We start from the raw sequence: 18,634 nt of genomic DNA on the forward strand, positions 1-18,634 counted from the left end.
AAATTAATAAATTCAAAATCATCCGCCCCAAGAACAGCCTCCCTCAGCGCTTCCCACTCACTGAGGCCGTTCGATTTCGTCTTCGTTGACGGATCGGAACAGCTTGTTAGAAGAGCAGATTGAGCTCAGCAAACTTTCTAATTAAAATTGGCCAAACTCAATTACACAAAACGTTAGTAAACGCATCAAAAATGTTAAAAATTTGCAAAATTTCTTCAAAATGATAAAACAAATTTAAAAATTCCCCCCCCCCGAACGACAGGCACTGCAGCGTCGCACCGCACACAAGACGAACAAACCGAAGCCGAATAGCAAACAAAAAAATAAAGTCCCGTAAAGTAAACGAAGAAAAAGAAGAATCCCGCAGAAGACGAGATTGAAGAAGAAGAAGAAAAGAGAAGAAAAAGAAGAGGAAAAAGAGCAAAAGAAAAAACGGCCCCAAAAGCCATAAAGCCATGTTCTCGATTGAATCCATTTTAAAGTCTCAAATCTCACAGAGGTAGTGTAGCACGTCCCTGGTTCCGTTCCAGCGCACAACAGGATATGTTTTTTGTGTTTCAAAGCCGTCGAGCAAACTTGATGAGGAAACTGGTGGCCCCGGGGCGGGTCATGATTAGTATTGCCGTTTTGCAAAAGTTTCAAACGACCAAAGAAGCAATCGAACGCTGTCGAGGTGAGGAAACCACATCAACAACAACAACAACCAACAACAAGCAAAACCAATTAAAAAAAATCAACAACAGCAACAACAACAACAACAAAAAAAAGATAACCAACAAGAACGACAACAACAATCCGGGAGAAAACAATGTTGGGGGGAAAAAAGAAAATGGATATACCAACCAAAAAAAAACGCCAAAGAAGAAGAAAAAGAAGATGAAGAAAATGGAACGACTCGAAATGAAGAAGAAACAGAAGAACAGAAACAGCAAAGAACAAAACAAAGCAAACCAAAACGCAAACAAGGAAACAAGACTCAATTTCTTTATCTCTTACGGATTAGTCCGGCAGAGTTGGCATAAAAAAAAAAACAAGAAAATTGAATGTGTTTAAACAAAGGCTTTTTAAACAATACTTTAACCGCTTAGCGTAAAAGTTTGGTGCCAATGAATCGGTTTTTGGTAGGTTGATCAGTGAACTCTCGTGTGTGGGAAAAGTTCATTTTCCAGCCCGCGGTAGGAGAGGGAAGGGGAGATGGAACAGCGGAATAGGGGGTAGAAAAGGGACAAGAAGGCCCGCCCAAGAAAGTTGCCCGCATTACACGCGCGCGCGATGCACAAAACGAAGCGGTTAGTTGTTTAATAGCAACTCCCGGCCCCGTATATGATGATGCCCTGTGTACCGGTAGGCGAGGGGTAGTGTGTAAATTAGGTAAACGGGAAGGTACGTGCGGGGGTGGGTTTGGGTGGCTTAAGAACGCATCCGGCATCGGCGCACTTCCCCCCGGTGTGTGAGTGCGTGTCTGCGTGCGTGTTTCCGAAAGCACTTTTCCAGCACTGCAAAACTAGCAAAAGGGGGACAGTGCGGTGGGAAAAACTGTCGATTTTCCACCGTGCCAACCCTCAAACTTCCACCCCGGGCTGCCTGGAGCAAAACCGGGGGGTGGGTTCGGGTGTGCTTTGATAGTTGCTACGAAGGCGCGCACTATTATTAAACAACGAACGCGCGTCGGCGAGCACAATTAACCGTTTTTAAACAAATCACGGACACGGCCATAGATGGTGAGACCTGGAAGTTGGTGTTCCACCAGTCAGGAGATTCTAGCGTTTTCGAGGAGTTTTAGATTTTTTTTAAAGAAAAAAATCAAGAAGAAAAAGTATAATTAATTTGTTATTTACAATATCACGAAGCAATAAGGTGTAAAAGATGTGGGTTTGGCACCTACCACCATAAGCGGTGGTAATGGTTTACTGCGTATAAACATCAACGGAACAGAAACATTTGTCCTGAACTCGATTGGATCACAACCCAGCGCCAGTGTTCTATTTTTGAACAGAATATCGCTTGTTTTGTGACATGCAAACGTTTGGCGAAAAGTAACGATCATTACGCTTGGAAAACCACACACAGCACATTCCGCGTGCCGTCAAACGCATTTGCAATACGCCAAGTGTTTGCAATAAACACGGAAATTGGCGGTAGAGTAAGCACCGGTGCGCTTTTCATAGCCCAGTGAGCGTGTGAACGTTCGACCGCATCCACAGCCGTGTGCGATAGCCGAGCGGTCCTTTGGTTGCTTATCGTAGCCGTTGTTTTCGGGGTTCGAATCTCCGTTTCTCTTACCCGGTTCTCTTTATCTCCCGCTTTTTATACCGGTGTTTGTGTGAGTGCGGGGCTGTGCGTTAAATTGATTTTGGTTGTTGGTGAACGGGGAGAAAAGAACATAGAAAGACACTGTTTCAGGAATGGAAGGCGTAGAATGAAATCACAAGGTTGTTACAAGCTTTTGTTAAACTTAAAAACAACAATAAGCGGTCTGCTTATAGCACTCAATTGTTTATAAAACAACGACGCTCTTCCTGGGCGTACGAGAAGTGTGTGCGGAAGAGGAAAGGCTGTTTTGTCGTCGATTGCTCTCTTGATCTGTGGTTAGGAAATGATGTTTCAAGGATCTGCTCATAACGGTTGTTTGATTGCTTGCGATTTCCGGTACGACGAGAAGTACAAGACAGGAGGGAAGGGAGGAGAAGGAGGAGAAGGAGATGGAGAATCTTGAGAATTATCAGCGAAAACCCGCCCTTCCCCATCGCCAACCAGCAAGCGCGCGATGATGGCATTCCAACTGCGATCGATTCCCCTCCTCTCATGATCTCTCTTTGTTCCTCTCATTCTCTCTCTCTCTCTCACTCTCTCTCTTGACTTATAACATATAGTGCCCTTCGCCCGATTTGTTTTTCCTAAATACAAGATGGAGAATGATAATTTTTCTATAAAAAAAACCGCAACGTGTCATGTCGAACCAGTTTAATTAGCCGGGAGTTTGCGCCTGCTTGCTGCTCCTCTTTTTTCTTTTTCTTCCTCTCTCTCTCTCTCTCTCTTTCTCTGTTTCTTTATCTCTCTCTCTCTTAAACACGGAATTCGGTGCAGAGTTAGGATGCAGATACAGCACGTGCGGGATCTGTGCGCGGTGCCAGGGGCGGCGGCCGAGCTCAACTGTACCGGTGACATCCTATCCGTGCAGAACCTGCTGCCGCAGCTAGCGGCACCGGAGAACAAGCCGCACCAGTGCCAGCAGTGCTTGAAGAGCTTCTCCTCCAACCACCAGCTGGTGCAGCATATCCGCGTGCACACGGGCGAGAAGCCCTACAAATGTTCCTACTGTGATCGGAAGTTCAAGCAGCTTTCCCATGTGCAGCAGCACACCCGTCTGCACACCGGTAACGTGTCGCGGGGATCTCGCGTTCGATCCGACACCATCGGCTAAACCTGCGGCGGTCGCATTCTGCGTGCATCGCGAGCTCGGGCGATCAGAAGTCGCACCGAATTCCTCAATGTGAGTGTGGGTGGTTGTGTGCGTGTGTTGGGTTGTGGTGCCACACACCGCCGCACTAGCACGCTATGATGAAGGCTCCGCGTAGGTTAGTATGGGCTTGCTGGGAGCACACTCTGCAAGACTTTCAGAGGTGGAGTGAGAGCCGGTAAGTATGCGCTGGCTAGTTGGTGACCATTGAACGGCTGCCCAGAGCGAGTGACTCGGAGGTCACCGGACAGGTGAGGTTATCCTAGGCGTATAAGGCAACCAGATTCACCTTTTGGGATTGGCCCTGAGCGTGCGGGCCCTTACCTATTAATACAAGCTGCATAATACCTTCACTCTACACCGCAAACAAAGTACGACTGGCATTCTATAGTGTGTAGTGCGGTTTTGAACTGTATACGAATAGTTTTTAGTACAGCCAACGACACTCCGTTACCGAAAGCAACACCCAGAACCAAGACACTGGACGCTGTTTTCTGTCGCGAGCGTTCCCTATTATATGAAATGCATCTCTCTTCAACACCTTCTCGTCTAAGCTACTTCTTTTCTCGTTTGTGCATCACCTGCGCCGGCTGCGTATAGGCGAACGCCCGTACAAGTGCCATCTGCCGGACTGTGGCCGTGCTTTTATTCAGCTTTCCAACTTGCAACAGCATCTGCGCAACCACGATGCGCAGGTCGAGCGCGCCAAAAGCCGCCCGTTTCACTGCAACCTGTGCGGCAAGGGCTTTGCGACCGAGTCCAGCCTGCGCACGCACACTTCGAAGGTATGTAGGGCGCGCGTGCCGGAAGTCATCCAGAATGAAGCTTACCAATCTTTTCGTTTTTGCAGGAGCTTCAGTTGCATCTCGGTGTGCTGCAGCAGCATGCCGCCCTGATCAGCAACTCGAACAGCGTCACCTGTAACGTGTGCAGCAAGATCTTTCTCGGCGTCGAAGCACTCAACGAGCACATCAAGTACACGCACAAGGAGGTGGCAGGTATGGGTGAGGCATCTCGATTGGCGTGCCCCGGCGGCGAGTGGAGTCTAACGCGAACCTCTCTTACAGTGAAGCGGCGTGTCGCAAACCATCCCTGCCCGATGTGCGGGAAGCATTACGTGAATGAGGGTTGCCTGCGGAAGCATCTGCTGACACATCCACGCACACCGACGTTCCGTTCGAATCTTCAGATGTGGCCATGCTCGGTGTGTCAGGCGGTATTTACGCACGAATCCGGTACGTCACTGAGCCTTTTATTGCCCAGATGTCTGTTTTTAGAGAGTAGGTGGTCATACCTGCTGTAGCTGTGGCTTACTAGACTTAATTTAATAAGGAAACGATTGGATTTTTGGACCTGCCGTGTTAATGACTGACTGAGCTCCTGCGGCTTCTTCTTCTGGGAAAAGAAAAATAGTAGAAACTTCATTATTTGTCGATATATTCCAGTATTTGACAATTATTCTTAATTGTTTTGAATATCTCCCGCAATAACCGTTTTTTTTATTCGCATTTTAGGTTTAATCACCCACATCGAACACATGAAGATGGACCCGAAACATCAATTTGCCGCCCAGTACATGTTCACGAAGGCGGTGGTGGAACAGCGGGAAAAGGAATCGGCCGGCGGTGGTAGCAGTATGGTCGGTATGGGTGGCGTACCGGGCCTGTCCACCTCGATGGTGACGGTAAAGGAGCTCACGCACAACAGCATCTCGCCGCTCAACTATTCGGAAAATTCGTCCACGATGGGATCGGAAAAGAATGGCGAAAGTACGGGCGCTAGCGGCGGTGGCGGCACCGGTGCGGGTGTCGGTGTAGGCAGCGGCAATAATGGTGGCGGGGGCGGTGCTGGCGGTAGCGGGGGTGGTGTGGCGACGGGTTCGGTGTTCGATAATCACCGTATGCCCAACCCGCACGGTTTACCCTTCGGTGGTAGCGGGGGCACCAACGGAGGGACCGGCAGCGGGGGCGGCGGCGGCAATGGGGGTGCGCTCGGCGGTACGAACGGTGGCACGAATGGTGTGGGTGGTGGCGGGATCTGCGCCGGTGGTAGCGCGATCGATAACAATAATAGTCAATTTTCGCGCATGATGATGATACAGGAGCCGAAGTTCGAGCCGGATCTGATGCTGAACGAGGGCACACCGTCGGCGGTGCAGGCGGCGGTGGTGAATCTAGCGACCGCGATGCGCATCGGGCAGACGTTCAAGAGCAACACGATGCACGGCGAGCTGCACGGTAACGCGAACCTCGGTCCGTTGAAGAAGAAAAGTAATATGCTTAATTTTAACGACACCAAATACACACTAGCTAACCGTCAAAAATATCCCGTGGCGTCTACAGAGTCGTCGATCGGTCAGAACCACTGTCCCGCTACCTCGGAGACGGCGATACGGATCCAGCAGGCGGAAGCGATCCTGCGCTCGCAGGCCGAGGCCGCGTTGCGCTTGGCGGTGTCCCAGGCCCAAGCCGTCGTGTCGTCGAACGCTGGCATTGGCAGTGGTGGGGGCGGTGTAGGAGGTGCGGGCGGTGGTAACGGTATCGGTGGTGCTGGTGGTCCGGGGGGACCGGTCGGCGTTCAGCTCGGCGGCATGCTCGGGCACCACAATCCGCACGCGCTCGTGACCGGTCGCAGCTGCAACGAGGATGCCCGGACCGCCAACGACAACAACTGCGGCCAGTTCGATCCGACCGGCGAGCATCTGCGGGCGGCCATGCGCGAACATCAGGCCCAGCAGCAGGCGAACGATGATTGCCACCCGTTCGCCCACAGTCCCGTACCGCGCAACGGGCTGGACCTTACCGACGAGTTCCTAAAGAGTGAAAATGTGCTGAAGGGATGAGACTAGACGGCGCACTACTACCACCACTAAAACCCGCACCGAACCGAAGCGCCCGACAAGGAGGAAGCGTCGCACAATGGCAGCTTCCTTTTGTTTAATTTTTTTGTTTATTTTTATTTTTAGAACGACTATTGCGGGGGTTGTGCACGATCGCAACGCGGAGTCAGTTATTAACTACCTTTGTAATGGTATATCAAATACTTTGGTGCATTTACTGTTTGTGGGGCGAATCGAAAGGATGGGAAACGATAAGGTGGAACCGGATGGAAGAGTTTAAACAACACAAGCACACAGTAGTAGAGCGAAAGGATGCTAAAAACCGCTAGCAATCTTTGTCACGCATTGCGAATGACCTTCACCGAGTATGAAGCATTATTTTGTTTGGTTTTTTTTGTTTGCAATAATGTAAAACTTTTAAGACTAAACACAAAAAAAAAACGACGAAACAACAAAGTGTAAGAGAAAGGGATATACGATGAAGAAGAAAGCATACACAACAAAACTAACAAAAACCCGAATGTGAAGAAGAAAAAGCAGAGGGACTCGATGTGTGAATTATTAAGCAAAATATGAATTATATGTATAAAATGAAAGCAAACAAACAAACACAAAATAAACCGACAGATCCCCCTTTTTGCTGCATTATGCCACACTCGGAGCAAAACAGAAAAAAAAAACATTCGCTCCGAGCTCAAAAAACGGACAAAAACAAAAAAAAAAAAAACTTTTAGTTTGTTTTATTAACTAGGGTTTGCATTTGCAAAGAGAAAACCGAGACGCGATGAAGCGAGACGCTGGGTAATTCTGACAGCAAACACGATAAACGTTGCATAACGATAAACGTATCGTACGATTGAATAAATGAAAGAAAGTAGGAAGAAAGTGACACAAACACCGGGCGGTACGTACAATTGGACGCCTTGCGTCAGGAATAATAATAAGATTTCACTATTTATTGTACATTCCGTTGGTTTTTCTTCAAGTATTGGATAGGTTTTTTTGTTCAATTTTTGCTGTTGTGCTTTGTTTGTTTCAATACGTTCATTTCTTATTTTCTCTCTCTCTCTCTCTGTTTACCTTTTGCCCTTTCGAACCATTTTAATACTTTGTTGGCGTTGCTACTGTTTTGTTTCCTTTGTTTTGCTTCCCCCTTTTCCCCCCTTCCACTCTCTCCGTTCCGTTTCCCCTTTTTGTAATGGTCACAGATTTTTGTTTTACTTTTTATAAAAAATAGCTTATATGTCAAAAACACGAGAAACAACCATCTTGTAATCTTTCTTCCCCGTTTCCGGCTGGTTTGCTTGTTACGTCCGTCGAACGCCGCTGTCCGCCATTTTGTACGCGGGAATGCATCTGTTTGCAATGATATACTCATTTCTTCACGTAACATAACCTTCGTTTTCTCTCGTTATCACTCCCTCTCTCTTTCTCTCTCTGTCTTTGTTGTGATCATTTCTTTATCAGGTGATACGCACCCACACACCTGATCGCGTTACACCTTATGCACCATCGAGTTAAATTGTATTAAATTGTGTATGAGTGTGGGTGTATTTTGCTCTACTGCGTTCGCGTCCCCTGCCGGTGTGTGTGTCAATGAAATCAGGCTAAGAGTAGCAGCCGAAGTGTAGCGCTACTGGTACCGGTCGCCACCGGTCGATGATGGAGCCGACTCGAGGGCGGCCCCGTGCCATTAACTCTTGTTCCACTCGAGCGTGGACTGGAAGCTGAGGACGCCGGCATTGGTCGGCAGGTTGTACAGCTGGTTCTTCAGGTACATCCCGTTGTAGGACTGGTCGACGGCGGCCGCCGCTGCTGCCGAATAGCTGTGGTGCATGTTGGCAGCGGCCGAGTAGGCGAAATGGTTGTACAGCGACTTGTCGTCTGAGGTAGATGCGTGCGGGAAGCCGGCGTTGCCGCCGAGGGTGGGTACCGTACCCATCAGGTTCGCGGTGGAGCCGTCCGGGGCGGCCGAACTGCCACCACCGCCGGCACCATTCGGCCCGACCGCACCAGCACCGCCGGCGTTCGGGAAGGATAGCTTGAAGGACATGGCGGCCGGCGAGATCTGCTGCGGGGCGGCCGAATGGTTCGGGGCGGGCGGTGACTTTAGTGCGTCCAGGTTCTGGAACGACGGTTCCAGCGGGTACGTTTTGCTCAGGTAGTTGCTGTTCGAGTCCTCCACGCACATGTTCGAGTCGTACACGTGCGAGACGAGCGGTGCGCTCAGGTTCAGCGAGCAGGACGAGATGGACGCGTTCTGTACGGCGACGGCCGCGGCTGCTGCGGCTGCTGCCGCCGCTGCGGCCGCTGCCGACGAACTGCCCTCGGACACCGCCTGGGACCGTTGTTTCTCCTCCCGACGCCATTTGGCCCGTCGGTTAGAGAACCAAACCTGGAGGGAAGAGGACGCGGTGTTAGTTACTGCATGAGTGATGACTTCAAGGGAGTTCCTGCAACGTCGGAATGGGCTGACGGTAAACCTCGGGAGATGATAGGCCATCACACCTCGTCTAAAACCCCGAACACCTGAAGATTACCACAGATTGATCACGTTCTCATCGATGGCAGGCACTTCCATGCACAAAGTATGACAAAGTACCTGCTTGCTGGAGGGTCTAATCGTGGTAGAGCCCACCTAAACATGACCTGGCAGTCGATGATGGAGGAGAAGAGCTCTGAACTACGGATTCTCAGGGAAAGTATCGATAACCTGCTCGTGTTAGCACGATGCACTCTACTACGAGTGGACCAAGTCCTCTTGTTTTTAATCTCAAACCTGTCGAACTCTCACTCGAGTTCGTAAACTACGGCAATCTCACTAGAGATCTCACACGGTGGACTCATGCTGCTGATTCTGAACTACTTCATTCCTTCGGGAGATGGAATCTAGTGCTTTGAACTTCTGAGAGCTAGGAGATACAGGTGGAGATCAGTTGGAATCGGTTTGGAGTTAGTTGCGAACTTAGTTAACTCCATTGCAATTCGTCCAAATTAGACATTTTGAGTCATGTTCGTCCGCTTCTCAAGTCTACCTTTAGCAGTCCTTGTACTACGCACTGGATCGAGTGCATATCTGACGGCAAACTCACCTGAATTCTCGCTTCCGGCAGGTTCGTTTTGGAAGACAATCGCTCGCGGGAAAACACGTCCGGATAGTGCGTCCGCTCGAACTCCTTCTCGAGAAATTCGATCTGATCGACGGTGAAGGACGTACGGTTGCGTTGCAATTTGCGCTTCAAGCTCAACCGCTCGGTATCGTTATCGACGAAGACCTGCTTCGTGCCCGGCCCGCCCGGTCCGGGTCCCGCCCCCGTGCCGGGCACCCCCGCGTCCAGGTTGGTGAAGCAGTGTTTCGCAAACGGGTTCTTCCCGTCGTCCGCGATCGGCTTGACATCGGTCGGGTCCGTACCACCACCGCCCCCGCCTCCACCTCCGCCGCCGCCGCCGCCGCCGCCGCCACCTCCACCGCCAGCCCGGCTGTACGTATCGTTGATGCGCAGCACCGACTCCGCACCCTGCATCGAGCGGCAGCTGTCACCGTACTTGTAGTGCAGGAAGGACGCATCGTTCAGCGATTTCCCCTGCAGATAGCCACTGACCTCGTCGCCGAGTGTGTCCGATGCGTGCGGCTTCTTGCTGAACTCTTTCTGGGCGGCCAGATTGCGCAGCACCCGGTTGATGGAGGAAACCTGCGGGAGAGACAGAGAGAAAGAGGGATGAGATGGACGTTGGGCAGAGATCGGAACCACCGACGCTTACGCTGGGTATGTTCTCCGGCGTACAGATACGCTCGTTCAGCAGCTTGTCCCGGATCTCCCACGCGAAAATGTTCGGGCAGTTGTTCTTGAACTGTGAAATCTTGTTCACCACCTCCGGCGTTGCCACGCGCGGTTTCGACCCACCGATGGCCCGCGGCCGGATGCTACCGGTTTCATAGTACCTGCGGGCAAGATATAGCGAGTAGAGGCTTACGACGCTTCCGCTGCCGCCTCGGCACCGGCGTGCCGACTCTTACCGGCCGAGAATTTTACTGACGCAACCGTTGGACACCTGGAGGATGCGCGAAATATCACATGGTCGGGCACCGGCGTGGGCCAGCTCCACGATGCGTTGGCGTGTGGAATCAGGCAGAGGTCTACCGCCAACGAATATACCTCCCAGCTGGTTGACGCCGCTGTGGCCTACGGACACGTGGTCGATGGTGGCGAAGATAGCAACCGAACGATTAAAGAAGAATACATCCACAATTAATGGCGAGATCTCCAACACACACACATGTGGAGCTCGTAGCGTCCAAAGTACCTAACCCCAAAACCCAACTGCCCGCAAAATGTCCTGGTTGATGAAAAATTAATCCATAATAACGTAAAAGTAGAGAGAGAAAAAAAACAACAACTCATAGCACCAAAAAATGCCCCCACCCTCCCCCCTCCCCCTATCCCACCAAGTACACTCGGCAGAGGTGTGACGAACTAAACACGAAACAACAATGAGTACATTCGATTACCTTCGTTTTTGTATTCCATGCTGCAGGCAGGAGGAAAGGAGTAGTAGAAAAGTGACAAGAATAAGGGGTGGGGAATTGGGAAGGAAGAAAAGTGAAATATTGTTAGCATTAGTGATCGGCACACATCGAGCCACGCTCGGTGTCTTGTTTACACGTCGTGTTGTTTTACGATGCATTTGCTGCGAAACCGTAACCCGCCCCTCCCGATGCAAGCAAAACGTGGGAGTCCACCGAAATCGTATTTTGTTCCAATATATCCCTCAAACCGGCGGCCATCTTGGTGGGCCGCCACGTGCTTACTTACGTGCGGTGCTAAAGCGCCCGCCAAGTGCGGACGCCGGACCATTTCTACATGCGTACAAACGAGGCTGCAAAAGTTCAAAAAATGGGAATAGTTTGAACAAAACGTCGGACTATATTATAAACATGAACGCACGAGGCGTTTTTTGTTTTCGTTTTGGCAGATGTGCTTCCTGTTTCGTCGAGTAACGAACACCAACCGCCATTTTTGTTTTCCCTTTGTTTTCGTGTTGCAAACATTAGTTTCGATCGTGGATTGGCAAGCTTCAGCAAACATATTAGTATCTCGCAACAGGAAGCCATCTTTTAGTAGACGATGGGATGGTGCACTTATACGTCGACACTACGTTTAGCGCGCTTTTCGTGTGCGCGTGGGTGTGTAATGTTGCAGAGCAGAACATTCGTTGCATGTAAAACACACTGGATGGGTTTGTTTTTTTGGTAGATATCGTATAAAGGAAACCCACCCTGGACCTGGAGTTCCCGCCGCTCACATTCGAATTGCACAGGCATTACCGATGTAACCAGCATGGATGAACAACAATGCGTCTCCATTATGAAATTTCAGTTATTAAACGATTTAAAAAAACTGCCCATTGTTGACCAATGTCAGATGGGGAATTCAAAACGAACGCATGTGCAATGCGGTCCATTTGTGGTGAAACTGCTCCAAAAAGGGAGGCGAATTCAAAATTAGCCGCCTTTTCTGTGAGAGTTGCTAAAACAAGGACAACATGTAGCTATTTTAATACAGTACGTAACCATTTGCCCGAAGCCATTTAAAAACAAAACCATTTTCTTTTGTTTTGCATTCGCACCGTATGTTTGTGGTACAGATTTAATGCACGCCTACCAACAGCAAAAGCATAGGTGTTAACTTCGGGCCCTTTTTTGTTCACCAGCCAACAATTGGTGTGTTCAAGTTTACCGCCATTTAACATTTTTCAAAAAATTCAAACAAAACCCCGTGCTAGATGTGAGCCCATGCGCTAGAGAAATTGACAGTAAACGCTCACCACACTACCACACAGAAACAGCGAAACGCCACTGGCAGCCATCATGCTGTGTGGCGCATTCCTGCAAGATTCGCTACACCGAACCCAGCCATCATTGGAGCTCTAATCGAATGCAAATTGAACGTGAAAATCAGTCATGCGGAAACGGTACGTTTCGGGGCAATTTTTCACGTTTGGCGTGCGTTTTGCGGTTGGTAAACAGCTCGCGCCGGTACCGGGCGACGGGACACACTTCCGGGTGGTGGAATAATCGCCGAAAATACGCTTTGTTTATGTTTCTGCACATTCTGTTTACCTTGCGTGTATCAGAGCCATTAAATCAAATCCGCACCAAACTGTACACTGACAAAGGGATGCTGCGCAAGGGGAACCCGTGCGCGGCACGTCAACCGCCCGTGCGAAAGGGAAAATTTGGTTGACGTTTCAAGCGTTGTGTGCGTTTAAAGTGTCGGGTTGAAGGCGTGCACGGAAACTGTCAACCGGGCGCGATTGCGTTGTAATAAACAGTGGTAGAGTTCCTAAACAATATGACCGTAAATAATTATTTCTGAAATGAAATGAAATGAAAATGAATGAAAATGAGTGAAATGAAAAAGAAGAATGATCATGACGAATGCCTTTTTAAGGATCTATCAAACGTGATTTGTTAGGAAAAAGTCATTAAAAACGATTGTGATCAAAATACAGGCATTGAAATGTTATAGTTACAAAGTTATATTAAACTGCACCCAAACAACTGTGAGTTTGCGCATAAACTGATTAGATTACGGAAATTTGGACCCCGCATGTAAGTTTGTGGTCAGAAAAAGTTTCTTTAATCAGCAATTTATTTGAGTTTCCACTGATTAACAAATAAAATAAATTCTTATTGTCATTACATTTATAACTGAAAATGAAAGAAACATAAAAATTCAAATTAACCAATTTCAAACACAAATTCAGTAACCCTGCTCGTCACGACCGTTCGACTAGCCGCTGTAAACACGGCCCATCCATCAAACGAAACAAAGCAACCATTTTCACAGTGTTCGGTCGCATATTTCCATGCGTCATGGCCCTTCTTCCGCGAAGGAAGAAAAGAAACGACATGCGTAAAGTGAGACAGCTAGCAGTAGGCATCCAGCACAAGGGAGCGTTCCACGCAAAAACAGCACGCAAGAAGTAGAAGAAGCAGTAAAAAAGCAGCACGAATCAACAAGAGTGGACGACGGCAAGATGAGATCCCAAGTTTTAAGCAATGTAAAGTGTAGGCTAACAGTAAAATCGTAAAGAAACATCGTAGTTAAACGCAAAAGCAAAGGTAAATATAACACAATGCTAAAACGTGAGGTGAAATCGTTCGCAGTTGGCGAAACCGTTCCCATGTGAATGGTTTTCACTGGGTTAAGTTTTTCCTTCCATCCAAAGAGCCAACTGTGTCGGTTTGCTTGGGTCGATGAAGGGTAAACAGTGCAGGGAAGGGAAAAAACAGCCAAAGGGGAAAGAGAGAAAGGTAAAAAAAAAGTCGGCGGTCCTTTTCATTCCTTCACCGACGCGGCCGTACGCCATGGGTTTGTGCATGTTTTTTGTGGCACCGCCCGTACCCACACCTTTTGTCCACCTTCCACATCATGCCCCCTGGGTTTCACGTGCTGCTTCTTACCGTTCCGTTTTGGTGTGGACGCAGCGACGCTGCATTCCTTTTTGTAAACCACCGTTTGCGTGAGACTGTGTGGGAGGCTTTGGGAGAAGAAAAAGACCAGTGAGAGCGAGAGAGCGAGAAAAAACGCACGCCCTTGGCTGCACGAAGAGATGTAAGAGCATGTGCGGAAGAGAGAGAGAGAGCGAGGGAGAGATGCAAAACGGTCTGGCGCCTGGTTAATATTTTGGAACAGAGACGATTGAAAGAGAAAGAGTGCGTGCATGCTCTTCTTAAGCAGAAGAAATGGAACCATGTGTGGCGGTGTGTGTGAGTATGGTCTGGAGTATTTTTTTTTCCTCCAACGGGATGTATTAATGAAAGCATTCCCAAAATTAACTACACACCCTTGGTAGAAGATGTACCTTCGGTGGACCATCTACAGACATTTTAAGCGCATCACCGCTAAAAAACCACAGCCCTTAAACGCACAAGTCAAAGACAATTGTTGAACGCAAGTGTTGGGCAAAGACAGTAACAGCAGCGTTTTTGCCTGGCTGTGTGTATGTGTGCATCATCTCTTTGTCGTAGTCCAGGGGTCCATCATGGCGAATGGTACCAGCAGCATCAGCAGCAGCTTAGCAGGAAAGGCAACCGCTCTCACCGTAGCATAAACGCGCACACCCATACTACTAACCGAGTCCGTGTCGAGAGAACGTCGCTGTCAACGTCGTGGTGTTGGCGGAGAAGCTCAAACTTGCCCAGCGTGAAACGGCGAACGCGCAGACTTCCAGTACCCAGTGCCGAGCGTACGCGATAGAGTGGCTGACCAGTGGTTTAGAGACACACAGCGACCGAGAAAGCATACTGAGCAGCAAGACATCGGTAGAAGCAGTCCGCCAGCGGCCATCGCTGTTGCGTACGGTGCGGTACGTGTTTTTGTGCGTTCCGATTTTTTTTTCGCAAAACTCTTTTCTTTCGGAAAAGTCGAACAGTGGTGTTTAAAAGCTTCGAAAACGCACGCGACATAACAGCAAACTGCAATCCGCCTTTCGCCCGACCCCGAAAAGGGTGGTCGTTGCCCGCGCGTCGCGAAACCGAATCTCGGTGGGCAAAGGAATCATCCTCAAACGCTCAAGTTGGCGCTCCCTGTTGTTGGAGGTGTTGGTGTGTTATAGTGGTGTGGCCCGTGTTGTGTGTGTGTGTGGTTCCCGGAAAAGGAAAAAGGTTTACTCCGACGTATGCTGCTGACCGGAAGGCGCACAGCAAACAGGCAGCAGCAGCACGCCCGGCACCCTGTCGTGGAAGGAGAGTAGCAGTAGCCGCACCAGGGGCAATCCTACCAGCAAAAAAAAAAAAACAGCCATGACAGTATAGCACCGGATTTTAGGCTTTTCGGAAGAGAGCACACTGCACCTACTGCATCTGTTTCGGAAGGTTTGTCCAGATCGGTTTATTTTGCAAGTTCTTGGATTGCTTGGGTAGATCGAAGACGAATTCTCTGCTAGGATTTTCTGCTTTTCACCATGTTTTAGAAAATTTTGGTTAGGGGAAGTTATATTTCAAATCGTACTCAATAACGAAAGCAAGATTTTCACAGCTGCACCAACTTGGTCGCGATGGGCAGTGTGTTGCGTGCAAGGAAGTGTAGCGGGTGAGGTTAGGATCACACCGGAAGGAAGCGAGGAAGTTTTGAAATCAAACATGAGTGCTTCCGGGCACTTTGATCTGGAGAGATCACAGAAAACTGCACACGGGCAAATATGTTGCATTTATGTTGCTCGACCATGAAAGGAAGGAAAATATGTTCCACCCACACCGATTCCCTTTCGGTGCGAACCGCATCTGTAACCGATTCACACCCAGTGCGCTGGTGAATTGTGCGTCCGATTGGCGGGTATCACACCGGAAGCATGCATCTGTCCCTGTAGTGTGGGTGATTTCTTCAAAGGGATTCGTTTGATTCGCAATTCTTTGATTTGTGCCTTCGCTGCCAATTGCCTCTGATGTATCATGGTGGGTTTTGGGGATGTTTGAAAAATAGGCGAAGTTTATGTTTCTTTGCGTGTGGAGATATCCGTCCTCCGTTCTATGCATCTGGTAGTGTGTGTCCGGCTGTAATCACACCGGGACAAACATGTACGCCCGAAGGTTTCTCAGAAGTTCAAAAAGGGTTTTCTTTAGCGCTCTTTGATCCCCTCCGTATCTACATCCTGTCTCCGATCCCCTCTCCCCCACCGGGGATTTCACCCTCATTGTTCCCAGCGCAAGTGGTGGATGATGTCTGCACGCAAGTGTGCAAAGTTAGTTGTTACTGTTGGTGAGCGCGCGCGGTCATTTTTTCCGGTGAGAACAGACCGCGTACCCAAGTGTTGAAGGTGAGCAGCGCGAGTGTAAAATAGTTAGCTAAGGGTTGGTGGGTTGTGTGCGGTTGCATTATGTGCGTGGACGGGCGCGCGTAGCCCTGTTTTGCAGAAAACCTGGACTGAAGGGGGGGGGGGGGGGTGACAAAGAGATATTCAGAGAAAGAGAGAGAGAGAGAGTGTAGAATGTGAGCGAATTTGTGTAAAATGTGTGTACTGGAGATGTAAGACAAAGAGGAAAAGGAAACCGTGAAAGTAAGATGTAGAAGTGAAGGGATGAAAAGGGGGTGGCTGGGAGAGAAAAACACGCACGACGTTCCTCGCGCGCGCACATACACGTACACACACACACACACACACACACATTACATCGGTGTGGCGAAAATGGCAGCCGCTCCAGAAGTTACTTCAGGCTGTGGTACAAACCTTTCCTGCCCGAAGACGGGACCACGGATACAGAAGAGAAGTTAAAAAAAGGCGTGATCTCTCTCTCTTTCTTCCACTCCATCAATCACCCACCCCAACACCCCATTTCTTCCTTTTCGTGCATTTTTGTGTAAGTAATTGTGTGTATCTGTGTCTGTGAGAGGGGTTGCGTTGGTTGCATTCTGTGGGCGCACTTACATCCCCTTCCACATCTTCACCTTACCACCAACGTTTATACATGTGTCTGTGTGTGTGTGTGCTTGTTGGTGTGATTACAAAGAGAAACTGAATGAATCCCCACGGGAACCGTCGGTTGGTGCTATCAATTCCCCCACCCTCCCGCTCCCCACCCTGTGCATTGAAGAAGAAGTGAGTGGAAGAAGCTTTGCAGTTACTTCCTTACTTCCGGTGTAAGGCCAGTACAAAAAAAACCCATGAGCAAATGCACACAAAGCCATACATCCGCTCCGTGTGGTGGTTACCTTATCTTGATTTATTGCAATCCCGAACACCTTATCAGAAAGTCGTCCAAAATATGTTCAAGACATCTTCAAGAAAAAACCTGACCGGTGGTGCAATGATTGTCGCAGAGCGAAAACCACCGGTTGGAGGAAACAAAAGCACGGAGAGTGGCAAACATTTGGTTCTTGCGAGGGTTCTGGAATTATGCTGGGACTGATGATCTCAAGATGTTGACCTCCCCCCTCAAATCAGAAACCAATCAGAATACTCCATATGGTTCTTTCTTCCCTCGGGTTTTCTTGTTGTTGCTTCTGTTTTACGGATATTGCGTGAGCGTGTGCATTACTAATCCCGCTAAAATAACCACCCTCGCCCCCTACACCTCCCCCTTCCACGACGAACCCCCAGCATATGTACGATGAGTTCACCGTATCGGTTGAAAACTTCAGCACAGCATGGTAAGCGTTGGACACTTGTGCCACCGATGACGCACCGACCACCGGCGAATTGTTCTCATACGATAGGAATGCATAATTCGTCGCGCACATGTGGTTAATTCTTGCCACCAATGCGCGTAAAGTTAAACCACTTAACGCAGCTGCTATCAACGTCTACAATGAACCGAACAACGCACACACCCTGCATATCAACTCACATCAACACACAAACGCGCGCGCGAGTGGTGTGTTCAACGATCAACCTTCACAATGGCATCAGCACCCCTACAGAATGCCGGTGGAAATAAAGAGGACATCCACGGTGCCAATCGGGAAACATGTGGCCCAGCTGCCCCCGTACGATTTGTGGCGGTCCTTCGGTCGGAGCATGTCCAATTAGCTTTGTGTGCTGCTTAAGTTGTACCCTGGCTAACAGTGCAGATGCGGAAACCGTCGCCTATTCTAACTGCTGCTATTAAGAAGAAGTACCAAACGTCTGGTTCGCCATTACTGAGATCACCCAACAGGGCAGTCAAGACCGGGCGGTTGATGTTAGTCGGCAGAATTGCACGCCAATGACAAATTCCATCAGCTGCATGTCCGTATTGCGGAGCGGCCAATCACGTCATGCGAAAGACATCAAACGACCCAGCCCCATTTCGTCTGCATAGGGACGTCTAAAGTCCTTCAGAATTCATTACCCCGAATCATCCAGATTCAGAAGCACATGAATAGCCGAAAGCTATTATTACAAAAAAGCGCATTTGCATCCCTGGGTGCATTTGTCTTATTTTTGCTTGCCTTGCACCACTATCGGCGGTTTACAGCACTATCAGAGAGGAAGAAAAAAGAAAAAGAAATTGAGCTCTAATACACCACCGGATACCAAGGCGCAGGCTGATAACGCCGTACGCGTTCATTTCACGGGATGCACGGGTTTTTTTTTTTGTTGTTGCGTGGGTGGGGTGGTGGGTGTAACGGGACGATGTAAGTTCCACCCTTTGCACAGGACGCAGTAACTGTGTGTGGCGAAATGGTTACGTACCGATGCGCATGCGTCCCGGTGTGCCCTCCTTCAACCACTTTGCCGGTTGTTGCGCGCATCACGGGGGGGATGGGGAAAAAACGGATGGATTTTCGTGCTGATGGCAGTGGTGCGGTGGTTGGAGTGGAGGTCTGGTGGTGGTCTTCCTGGTTACTAGG

At 49.3% G+C, this 18,634-nt stretch overlaps 2 protein-coding genes across 2 annotated transcripts; one reads left to right on the top strand and one right to left on the bottom strand.

Moving 5' to 3' along the window:
• The first annotated feature begins 455 nt into the window (after window positions 1-455).
• On the top strand, window positions 456-6,302 carry LOC128714872 (uncharacterized). Its single transcript, XM_053809757.1, has 6 exons — window positions 456-499; window positions 3,088-3,377; window positions 4,061-4,245; window positions 4,311-4,458; window positions 4,528-4,695; window positions 4,975-6,302. Exons 1-6 carry the CDS (start codon window positions 456-458, stop codon window positions 6,300-6,302), a joined length of 2,163 nt encoding a protein of 720 aa, XP_053665732.1.
• Window positions 6,303-7,902: 1,600 nt separating this feature from the next.
• Window positions 7,903-12,440, bottom strand: LOC128707065 (paired box protein Pax-6-like). Its single transcript, XM_053802014.1, has 6 exons — window positions 12,421-12,440; window positions 10,810-10,829; window positions 10,318-10,483; window positions 10,062-10,242; window positions 9,392-9,991; window positions 7,903-8,694 (listed from the first exon to the last, which is right to left on the bottom strand). Exons 1-6 carry the CDS (start codon window positions 12,438-12,440, stop codon window positions 7,993-7,995), a joined length of 1,689 nt encoding a protein of 562 aa, XP_053657989.1. The 3' UTR covers window positions 7,903-7,992.
• Between the last annotated feature and the right edge of the window lie 6,194 nt (window positions 12,441-18,634).

This window comes from Anopheles marshallii, chromosome X, assembly GCF_943734725.1.
Source record: "Anopheles marshallii chromosome X, idAnoMarsDA_429_01, whole genome shotgun sequence".
NCBI lineage: Eukaryota > Metazoa > Arthropoda > Insecta > Diptera > Culicidae > Anopheles > Anopheles marshallii.

Bases quoted from the DNA above. Each gene is read 5' to 3' on its own strand.
- LOC128714872 (XM_053809757.1), top strand. From the start codon at position 456: ATGTTCTCGATTGAATCCATTTTAAAGTCTCAAATCTCACAGAG. The intron at 3,378-4,060 runs GTAACGTGTCGC...GGCTGCGTATAG, and splicing joins GCACACCCGTCTGCACACCG to GCGAACGCCCGTACAAGTGC. The intron at 4,246-4,310 runs GTATGTAGGGCG...TCGTTTTTGCAG, and splicing joins TGCGCACGCACACTTCGAAG to GAGCTTCAGTTGCATCTCGG.
- LOC128707065 (XM_053802014.1), bottom strand. From the start codon at position 12,440: ATGGCTCTGATACACGCAAG. The intron at 10,830-12,420 runs GTAAACAGAATG...TCCTGCCTGCAG, and splicing joins ATGGCTCTGATACACGCAAG to CATGGAATACAAAAACGAAG. The intron at 8,695-9,391 runs GTGAGTTTGCCG...TCTTCCCTCCAG, and splicing joins TGCCGGAAGCGAGAATTCAG to GTTTGGTTCTCTAACCGACG.